The 11,667-nt window shown below is 44.6% G+C and overlaps 1 protein-coding gene across 2 annotated transcripts in view; it reads left to right on the forward strand.

The window, feature by feature from the left end:
• LOC115317493 (RNA-binding protein 26) overlaps positions 1–9,724 on the forward strand; it is a 101,799-nt gene extending 92,075 nt beyond the window's left edge. For both annotated transcript variants that reach the window (XM_040214459.2, XM_040214460.2), the window contains one exon: positions 8,830–9,724. In XM_040214459.2, the coding sequence (XP_040070393.1) occupies positions 8,830–8,913 (84 nt within the window). In that variant the 3' untranslated portion in view covers positions 8,914–9,724. The remainder of the gene's footprint in view (positions 1–8,829) is intronic.
• The last annotated feature ends 1,943 nt before the right edge of the window (positions 9,725–11,667 follow it).

Here is an 11,667-nt window from a genome sequence, read left to right on the forward strand (position 1 = left end):
CGTGCTTAACAGCATGCTTCAAAGGCTCAGGTCGTGAACAGTACGTGGAACACGGTAACGGTTTGCTGTAAGTCCCTATAGTTATGAAACCACCTTACCAATGTGGTCATGTCAACGGCATGTAGGTCTGATCTCTGAACATTGAACATGCATAGGTCGCTTTGTCAGAGTACTCATCAGTACTCTGACAAATGACGGAACGATGCCTGAAGGCATCGTTTTGTCCTTTACTTACTTTTTGTTTTTGTTTTTTGTGCAGTGGCACTTAGCATGGCTGCGTGTATTCGAAATACCGGACGCACGGATTAAATTGCATGTACCGTAAAGTTTCGTATATGAACGCCCGCCCCCGAGAAACCACTCATCCCGGTTTTTTTAATCACATGTACCGCGTGATCTGCGCGGTATCGGTATGTGGCCACCATGTTTGCTGTGGGTTTACCTTGTGCTTATCGCACCATGACACGCGAATCTACAGCGTCCACAATATGCGGGGTATCCGTTCCTTCGCGTGACAAGCAAATTCCTTACTCAATTTTGTATTTTATTCGTTTTTCTGAGATTTTTGCGCGCGATATTGGTTCCGGTGGCACCCTAGTTTGTAGTGGCTGGGTTCTTGCTTATATATCGCAGTGTGCAGCGCGAATACGCTGCGTCCGCGTTCTGCTGCTATACCCGTGTTGATAGCGAATTCCCGCATACTTATCGTGCACGCAAGTTGGCCGTTTCTGCGATTTGTATCATTAATGACAAGATGGTGAGTTCGCAGATGAACTGTCGATAGTTAATCGTGATGTTCAAAACACGAAACCGAGGTGAGGAAAATTAAGGAAACTTTGAAGTCGAAGAGTTCCCATTTCGTATAACTTAGAGTCCCCCCCCGACACACACAGATGCGTGCACAGACGCACCATTTATATTTTCATTTTGGGTGGGCGTTCATTCAGGACCTTATGGTATGTAAATGTACCTAAGAGCCTGCTGCCATGTGTTCACCTAATCTGGGGAAAGCGATAACTTCTCTACACAAATAAACAAACACTTGGCATAATACAGTCAAACCCACTTATAACGATCCCACATATAATGACGCTTATAATGACCAGCTTTCAGAAAATATATGAATTCAAAGCCCTACCCATTAAAATTGGTCCAGATTAAACGACCGTATTTCAAACCATCATACTGTTACAACAAACACTTCAAATCCGCTTTCAAAAAAAAAGAAAAAAAAAAAAGAAAAAGATCAAAAGAGCTTTATTTTGAGCACGGCGCTCAGCGAGACGCTCAAGGTCATTTCTACGACTGCACGGAAAACAACTACAAGAGCAAAAATGCCCTCCCGGGTTGCAGAAGAGGAGGAGAAGGAGGAAGTCGTGCTGCATTCGTTTGTTCGTTCGTTCCATGTTCGCAAACTCTGTAACTCGATGCTCGCTGTAAAATGGCTAGCCCCATCACCATCGTAACTGTTTACGTTCGCCTTTTTGGTATCTGTTTTAAGAACATTCTCTGGCGTCTACGGACTCATGTCTGTCTTGAAGATGGGGGAAAAAAAGTCCACGAGGAGGCTTTATTTAAACAAAAGGGAATCATGCTGGCGGAAAAAGATAACAACGGAGCAGCACTGCGTGGCCCCGCAATACCAGCCACCCGACGAGCTCGGGAAGTGTTGTTTGAAAGACGACCCTGCCAGAGGCGACAGCTGTGCACTGGTGCATGCAGTGATGTGATTGCTGCGCCAATTGCGCCAAACTGTGCCAAGGGGCTAACCCTGCTACATCCTGCTACATTGTGCCAAAATATGGGTAATCTGCGCCAAGCTTGTGCCAAAAAACCAATTTTGCTCGCCTTTCAAAACCGAATCTAAAGTATTGTAATGAGCACACATGAGCTAGGTGGCGCAAGCAGCCACCAGACGCAAAATACCCTGCATCGATCATTCATCCGGTCTTGCATGGTTTTTCCCGCCGTCTCTCGTTTCGCGCTCCCCTCCTCTCGTTGTTTCGCGTCTTTTCAAAACTTTTTCAACGATGGTTGCGGGTGTCTGCAGACGCTCCGACACTAGCGTGCTGGGTACCAGCCATGTCGTCATGCTGTGAAACGAAACCACGTTTTTACGTGGCAGGAGTTACTTTGTGAGCTGGAGACCTCGCTCCTGAAAGCAATGGTTGTGGGAAAACTATATTTGGTCCCTGCCTTACAGTCGCCATGGTCGCGCGACGTCGGGTGTTGCCATTTCCACGTCACTGCAGATATGGCGCTTTCTAAACTGAAACGTAATGACCGCCCTAATCTTCATCAACATTCCTATTCTTGTTTAATATGCTACTACAAAAATGCCTCTAGATCAAAGACTGCTGTGTCGAAGTACTGTTTACCTGGATTTCTCTCGGTAAGCTTTTTTTCGAGGGGGACCCCGGTACGTGAAAAATCTGCCGCGAGAGAGTTGGTGAAGAGAAGTGAGCTAATCATGCTATACATTGGGACTTCTCTCTGGTTGTTAATAAACGGGACTCAATAAGGAAAGAAATATTAGACTACAAGAGAGTTTATTTGGAAACTTTCGATTCTATGCTACGCAAATTTTCCAATACATTTCGTAGTGAATTTGATGAACGGTCTGTGAATGAAAATTGGGCCCTTTCTCGGGAAAAACTATTGGAGGTTCAATCCATATGTGTTCTGACTTTAAAAATCGCTCCAAGCTTGCACAAGCCCTGGCTTACAACAACTATTAAAAGATCTATTCAGAAAAAGAAACGTCTGGCGTGCCTTTCACCTAGACTCGGAACATGCCTGGACCGTTTATCATACTTACTCAATCATAGGGATGCCGCGAACCACCCTAGGTTCGAATTCGAAAGGTTTCGATATTTTCGAACCGAGCTAATGTTCGATTTTGAAAAGTTTCGATATTTTCGACCGTACGGAGGTTCGAATTTGAAAAATTCACAACTTTTCAAAATCGCGGGGTTTCGAATTAGAAAAGTTCGAAGCGTTCACGGTTTCTAAAAGTTTGGGTTCGATTATTTCGAATATTTGTTTACTTGAGGTTCGATAAATTCGAAGATTTCGAACTTCCCTAATTTGAAATTCGAGAGATTCAAATGTTTCGAATTTCTTTGAATCTAAAATTCGAAAAATTCGAACGTTTTGAATTTTTAAAGGCATAAAGTTCGATAAATTCGAAGACTTTGAATTTCTTTCTACATAAAGTTCGAAAAAGTTTGAAGGTTTTGATTCACCCTAAAGACAAAACTCAAAAAAAACAAAAAAACGAAGGTTTTTGATTTGTTTGAAGTCTAAGTGCGCAAAGTTCGAAGTCCGATTTTCATGTTCCGCCACAGTTTCAGTTTTAAATAACGTTTTCACGCCTCACTGGTTTTCACGAAGTCAGGTTTAAAAAAGTTTGGGTGTGACATTTAGACTGCGCGAAGTTAATCAGGCAATTAAATGAGACGACTAGTGTCCCGGATGTGATGTATTATTTGCCAGTGCAGTGACGTGTAGATCAGTAATTGTGACCGCCAGCCCGGGGTGGTCATTAGCGTGCATTACGAAGTAGTGATCCTACAAACGCACTGTTTAACGATACTCATCCAGTTCGAAACGGCCAGGGGCAGGCAGGTGGTTCAGGTTCAGAAAAATCTTGAAGTGATCTGGCAAACTGCCCCCCTGCCCCCTTGCACGCTGGTAGTAATCCGATCGAACGCCACCCGAATGACGCTGGCATATAATAAGTTAGTTTGTACATGATCCAAAATCCTGAGACTGGGAATGAAATTTGAAGGAAAAGTGTAAGAAGACTGAAAAAATGGGACAGGACAACGTCTCAAACTCAACTCAGCTGAAAGCTCAGGACAACGTCTCAAACTCAACTCAGCTGAGTTTGAGACATCGTTCTGTCCCCTTTTTTCTTCCTTCTTACACTATTTCTTGCGAATTTCATTCCCAGTCTCGGGATTTTGCACCATGATCAACATACACCAGCTCGCCTGCACCTTGGCAATTTTTTTTTTTTTTGTAATTGCTTTGGAGGTTTATTTTCTGGGGTGGAAGAAACGCTGAGCAAAAAGCACAGAAGCTGACGCAACTTGAGGTCGAAGAGCGTTCTACCGTACCAGTGGCCTCGGAAGAGGAAAAAAAAAAGGGGAGGGGGGGAGGGGGGAAGGAGCTCACCTCCAGTCTCTGCCCCCCCCCGAGATATTTTGGACTGTTAAAGAAAACAATACGGGGAAAGAGGGCATGGTCGAGCTTATTTTAATTTGAAATTATTTATGCATATGTATAGCTACTGTCGCTCTTCACTGCATAAAAGATAGCGTAGATGGTCATTGTTAAGGCCGGTTCTCACATGCAGCGAAGCGCTGATGTAACGCTGCTCACGTGCCGTCAGGTACTTATCGTATGCCATGAGCAACAGTTCTGATAGTGCGATACAAAGCTGGTGAACAATCCCGTCGGCACGTGTTTAGCACGAGGTCAGCGCTATGCTTGTAGCGCTCCGCTGCATGTGGACAGGCCTTTAGAAACTCGTTGTCAGGAGGCACTACTCGTCACATGCTCGGTGGCTCGAAAGTTCAAAGCTATGTCTTTTCGACCTAAATAACTGTGCCATTGGTAAAAAATATTCAATAAATAAACATAACAATAAATGCAAAAATAAAAAGCTGGAGAGAAAAAAAACAAAAAACACTATCAAGAACCCGCCGGAAGTGTTGTATTCTTGCATATTCAGAGGCCCAGAACTATCAAACGAGTATCTCCTACCAAAATGTGTACAGGCCAAAAGAAACACGTCCAAAAAACGTAAAATGCGAAAAAAAATTTTTTTTTATGACGCGTTGAATTTGAACAATTTTAGAAATGTTTGGATATTTATTCGAAACTCGTCTTGAACAACAATAATCATATCTTAAGACGACACTCACCTAGGCTATATATAGATCATTCTTAAAAAGTTTAACACCTCTACCATAAATAGCTCCGGCTATAGCGCGCTTCAAATATGGCACAAACGACAATTGTCAAAAACCCGTCGTCCTTCCTCGCTCCTTCGGGAATCTATTTTTCTAAAACCAAGCATGCCAGATGATTGAAAGAAACGGCATTGTCTTTCGCAAGGAATGCAACACCCCATGTAAAATTGCGAAAAAAAAAAAAATTACGAATGTACCTTACTGCTTGAATCCAAATGAAACCGTCCGCCGGTCTTTCGAAGTTCGACGGACTTAAAACTTTTATCCTAAAAGTTCGAAGTTCGTCGACCTTTTGACTTTTCAGGAATCGAGAGTTCGACAATTTTCGAATTCTTTAGATTAATAAGTTCGAAAGTTCGAAAATGATCTAATTTCTTAGCGTAGGAAGTTCGGAAAGCTTCGAACTTTTTAGTGCAAGAAGTTCGAAAGTTCGAAAACTATAGAATTTTTTAGTCTATCAAGTTCGAAAGTTCGACAAGCATCGAATTTTGCAGCGTAATAAGTTCTAAAATTTGAAAAGCGTCGAACTTCTTAGTTTAATAAGTTCGAAAATTCGACTTCCGTCAAATTTCTCGATATGGAAAGTTCGAAAACTTTCAAACCTTTCGAAGCGCTTGATTTGATCATCGAAACTTCGATTCGAAAAAAGTTTGCGGCATCCCTAATCAGCACTACCTACGAACAATAAAATCAGTATTATGAGCACCACCAGAGCCTCGCCCCAATCAACATCATTCACCACGTGGAGATGTTGCGATTTTAATTTTTTAGTCAGTCATGGTATAGGTGGTATCATGTCACTCATGGTATCAGTGGTATCATAAAGTTTTCAATATTTCGCTTTTGTTTTTTTTATCAAGTAGATTTTACTCTGTTGAGTATTGGAATACTTTTGTTTGCTAGACAGATATACTTGGAACATTTGTATTTCCTAATAATGAAAAATGTGGTCAGTATTGGACTTTTTTTCATACCATACTATTGCATCTCTAAATGGTTTTGTTTTCAACTTGTGAAATGTGCAATTTAGCTTGGCACAACATTTTGTTTTCATGAGGCTTAAGTTGTGCTTCTTTTTTTATGAGGCTTAAGTTGTGCTTCTTTTGTAGACTATGCCTTCTATTGTAAATCCATGAGAGGAACCAACGCACTACCAGAACAGTTCTCAATCGCTGCCTCTCAAATATTTTTTTATGCTGGCTGGAATATATTTCAGGAAAGGGTTTGGAAGTGGTCCCGGAATGTCAGGTGGAGATGCTTTTTCGTTGATATGTTTTGGTATTTAGAGAAACGTGTCTGCGCTTATAGCCCCAAGTTTGACCTGGGTGACCAGCTCCAAGATCTACTACTACGAAACTCGACTTTTGTTGCTCCTGAGCTGCTCCAAAGCAGAACTTACACCTGCTCCAAATCTTTGCTGCTCCTACACCCGCTCCAAAAGGCTGAAGCTCGCTCCCACCCTTGTTAATGGAATGTGATTTGTTCTAGTACGTTGGAACATAATGGTGCAATTTTTTTAAAAATGTCAATCGAAACCTACTTTCACTACTGTATCATCCAATTTTGAGGGAAAACATGATCGTATGGGATGCTGGCTGGAAATAAAAAAGAAGGGCTGAAAAACTTCTGGGATTGTATCAATGAGATTTCACTGTTTGGGCATCACTTAGCGAACAGCAGAAGCTGTGGCCCCAGCAATCCATTATTTGCCCTTGTTTGTAAGCTGAAATATGTGGCATCAATCTCTCCATTCAGAATTGAAAGTTGCTCAGAATCATTCATCACTCTTTATACTTTCTCTTTATCACCGCAAGGACAGTGTAGCGACAGTGAAAATCAACTTATCATTGCCTTTCCCAAAGAAGAAAAGTGTACAAGTGTTGTAAGTTGGGCGAGTTGGTATGATGACACGATGAACAGAACAGCGCACACAAAGACAAGGACAGAGAAAAGGAACATGCAGGACACACAAGCGCTGACTCGCAACTGAATTTATACACAAAAGGAAGAAAACGTTCTAAAAGACACGCAGGGCACGCAGTGCTTGTCACACGCGACACAACCCATCTAGCTCCAATATCTTTGCCCCATAGTCCGATCTAAAAACAAGGTTTCGGTTTGTAGTAGTGTCACTGATGGGTGGCTGACGCAGCAGTCCCCCAGGCTGTTGATGCAATGTGCTTCCAAGATTTCGCGAGTCGTCTCGATAGTGTCCAATTATTGTTGTGCCTTTTAGAATCGGAGCAAACGAGCAGGAATTGCAATGAACGGGAAGGCCCACCGTGGATTTTAGTGAATGATCCTGTTCGAGAAGGCGATCGTTTAGGCACTAGCAAAGACAAGTGCCAGAAACGCCTGCCACCCTTTGCCGTGTTCAATTGGCGTGGTGTACAAAATCCGACTAACGTGTGGTAGAAGCTATGTGGGCCAAACTGGACGGTGCACTACACTACCCAACGGATTTTTCAGACATCACAGGGACCGAAAAAACGTCCGAATAATAGAGCAGTCCGAAACTTAGCGGATTAGGGTACTTCGCTTTGTTACATCTTAGTGGACTTAAAAAAGTCGCCAATAGAGCCTTGCTTCAGGTTATGCCTCCGCTTGCATGCGGCCTCTTTCTATTATTGCTGCTTTCTTTTCTAGTCTTATGGTCGAGTACTTTCCGCACTTCTCAGCGTCTCTTCGCGGCGGCGGAAGAACAGTTAAGGCCGTGACGTCCAAGTCAGCTTAGTCTGAAAACACGATTCACCGAGACAAGATGAGAGTCCACGTCTGCAGAATGGCAAATGAACGAAGGAAAATGGTAGCAGTAATAATGATGCGCAGCTAGAGAAACCTAGCAGTAGTCAAGTAGCGCCGCCAAATTGAACAAAGCCAATCTATGTGTAGCCAACATAGAATCGAAAATGGCGGCCCCTCGGCGGTGTTTCCCGCCGATTGCTCACGACGATTTTGTCAGAAAAATCTAACTTTCGGACTTTACGCTGTCTGAAACATGGGTTGTTAATATGCACCATTTCTATCGGGTAAGCCACAGTTCCTCCTTTAGGTCCGAAATACTATTGAACGAGTCCAAATTATCGGCATCCGAAAAATCGGTCAGCAGCTGTAGGTAGTTACACCGTGATCATTTCTCCGTTGCATTACAGAATTATGAAACCGATTGCTGACAATACATTGCTATATTGCTTTTAGGGGTGGGTGCTGAGTATCCTAAATCAAATGCAGCGAGAGCAGTCTTACAATACATATGTTCAGAGTCTGTTCCAATACTTTACTAGAATACATTTTACTCTGCACGTTTGCATTAGACAGTGCGCCTACAGCACCAAACCCTCCTCTATCAGCGAGGACACATAGCGTCCGAGAGAGCGCACGCACGTTGCATCGTCCACGCTGTCGCACTTGTGTGCTGCTCGAGGGAAAGGGCTGCCGTTTATGCACCGGATGTTCCGAGAGAGCAGTCTCGAAGGCAGTCCTCGATGTTAGACGGTGGCAGCCACCCTTCCCAGTTAAAAAGGGAAAACTCCCAAGGTGATACATTTGTCTAGTTGTCCAACCACGCCAAAGCCGTAGGCTTGGAGGCCATTTCATTTTCACGGAGCGAGGTGCATTCTGTAGCGAGGTCCGTTTGTACCGATACGGCTGAGAAACGTAAAGGTGGTGGGCACCTCTGCTACAAAGTATCTAATGCACCACTGGCGTTTTTGTTCATTAACCTACATGAATAGTTCTATCTGTATCTCTGTGCGACTTGCGAGGTGTAGGTTCGACACGCTCTTCCGAGCGAGAATGTGAAGGGTATTTCCGACTGATGACTCTGCATTTATGCTTCCCTCGAACGCAGTCCACCCTTGCGCTGGAAGAGGACCTCCTTCTCGTGGACGACGAAGAGGAAGAAGACAGCGAAGCACGCTCCTGGAGACGATGATGATGACGGCCTTTTTCCTTCGTTGTTTCGCTCTCTTTTTTTCTTTGTACATACGCGTGTTGACTGCATCACGTCAAAGAATTTTTTTTTATTTCGTTTAATTATACAGTCACACACATATTGCTACATGGATAAGCGAAGAAGTCATCCCCTGGAAGCCCAGTGTTTCTTTCTGCATTGTTTCTGTGCCCCTGGTTCCTCCAGAATTCTCCTTTGTCGTCTTTTCTTTTTTAACTGTTTCGCATAAAACGATTAGCGACGTTTTCGGTCAGCCTTTGCGGTGGAACAGTTTCTCTTCCGATTTCGGGGGGTGGGACTCAGTTTTACGACTCGACGTATCTTTGTTTCACTCTTTTTCCTCTGTTCCTTCATTGTGCAGCATTTTATTTGCTCGAAAGGATGTGGGTTTGGTTTCCTTATTTCCCCAGCCCTGGGTTGTAAAGTTGAGTTGCTTCTAGTGTCATTTGCTAACCTGTCACGAGTGCACCAGTATCGCTCCACTTGCCGAATTAAGTGGTTCTGGCGACCGTTTTCTTTTTCCCGCGTGCTTGTCCGTTGCGTCCTTGGCACGTTTTGGATGTCCCAGATTTTTTTCTTTTGCGATGTGTTGTTGGTTGATTGTACTCTTCATTTCTTTTCGGAGATTTGAACGCCGAAAAAAAAAAAAAAAAAAAAGAGAAGAGATGCTTGGTATGTTTTGTAAATAGTAGTATGTGAAATAAAAGCTTTGCACACGATATGCAATGCATATCTGCAGACAGACAGACGAAAACATGGGATGGATCTTTGATAGGGAAAAAAAAAAAAAGAATGGAAAAAAAAATGAACCGAGAAAAGGGGAAAAAAAATGAGAAAAAAAAATCCACCTTTTGCCAGTTTTTTATGGGTCCACACATTAAGAAAAAAAAAAACGTAAGAACAAAGTAGAAAAAAAAAAAAAAAATGCTGCCTTTCGGAGCGTTTTTCCTGGACGCCAACCCTCCCGTGTCTCAAAAGAAGCCATCGTGAAGCCAGATTTGAAGTCGTCTTGAAGACAAGACAGCGAAGTGGGCTTGCCCGGAACACGGTGGTAGGGTGAGTGCATGTCGTTGGTTGGGAAGTTTTTTAATGACATACTTCGTTGCAGCCTTAGAAGAAGAAACAGCGAGGAAGACGGCTTGCCAAGCGTCGCAGCCCGATGTTTGTGCATTCCACCGGACTGCGTGTCGTTTAGGTGAGTGAAACTGCGAATGTATAACTCTCAGTTTAGGAGCATGCGACCCGAAACTCCCGTTCGTGTTCTGTGTATTTCTAAGGATTGATAGCTCAAATCCAAAGAAAACTCGCAAACAGTTCCTGAGTTGTGGCAGTTAAATACCGTTAAAGGGACACTGACAGGGTATTTATGCTTGCCAAGGTTTTAATTTGTACACGACACACAAGTCCAACTGCCCAGAACACAATTGGCGGTTCGAAATTCGTTTTCTTTCCGCCCGAAAAGCTGCCAATTGAGAGCTGGCCGGTTTGAGTCGCGCTCACTGTCTTCTCCGTGGTCCCGTGCAGTTTCCTACGGTTTAGACGTGGCCACCAAATATAATCGGACCCGTGGTTCATAGAAAACACACGCGCAATATCAGAAATAGAAAAAGATATAAGATACCCATTTTTTCTGGCTTCTAAAAGGCTGCAAATACGTTGATTGAAAAACTTTCAGCCTTTCCACTGTCATGAAGGAGGAACACCAGCGAAGCTGTGCTATGGTGGAAATGAAGTATTTATAAATGTAAATGGTTATGTGAGAACCGTATTGTCCCCGGTTGCCTTTGTTGTACCACGTCAACCGCCGACGGCTCATAAACGGGAGTTGAGGCGCCACCAGTCGTTCCTTCACCACGTTCAACCTCGGTAGGTGCTCCGGTACGGGTGGGTACTTGTAGCCGTTCATGGTCGCAAACCGGGGGGCACCGTGCCCTTGACCAGAGAATCTTGGCACGTTCTGCACGCCGGTTATTTGTGGACGTCCGCTGACTCGATGCACTGCCGCACCGCGTACGCGCCCGTTTCCCGCCTCTTCTTGTCCGACACGCTGCCGATTGTGCATAAGTCTCCGGCGAGTCAGGGTAGGTCACACACGGCGCACGTGATGCCAAACGGGTTCTCCACGAAATCCCTCCGCAACCTCGCCGTCGCACTCGGGAACTGTTCAGCCGGCGTGGAGTGCTGTCGTCGCCGGGCCTCGCGCTTGCGCTTGGCCTCTGTGGTCCGCCAGCGCCATTTACATCGCCGGTTCTGTTTACGGCGTCGGCTTTCCAGGTGAGCGATGTGCTCTTCTTTCGCAAGGCAGTCCGACGCAATGGATGCAGTGGAAGTCGAAGCGACAGCGGCTTCATGTCGGCGGCGGACCCATTTGCGCTGCTGCGTACGTCGCCGCTCTTTCCGCACTCAGTCTTCTTTGCCCGAAAGGGCATGTGGCCAACCCAACCCGAGTCCAAACCGAAACTGGTTAGAGCTAGGAAACAGCGGGCAAAATAGACGAGGACAAAGGAACACGCGTGACAAGCGCTGCGCTCGTCACATGTGTTCCTTCTTCGTCCTCGTCCGTTTTTTGCACTGTTTCCTACGATGAATTCCCACCAACTCGCCCAACTATCCATTCTTCTATGATAGCTGGAAAAGTTGCTGCCATCTATGAGCGACGCCGGCAACCAGACTGGTTGCCTGGTTGCCGCCGTCGCTTATAGATGGCAGTAGCTGTCCAGAGGTTTGTGTCAGCGT

This window comes from Ixodes scapularis, unplaced genomic scaffold (genome assembly GCF_016920785.2).
Source record: "Ixodes scapularis isolate PalLabHiFi unplaced genomic scaffold, ASM1692078v2 PGA_scaffold13__105_contigs__length_92229423, whole genome shotgun sequence".
Lineage (NCBI taxonomy): Eukaryota > Metazoa > Arthropoda > Arachnida > Ixodida > Ixodidae > Ixodes > Ixodes scapularis.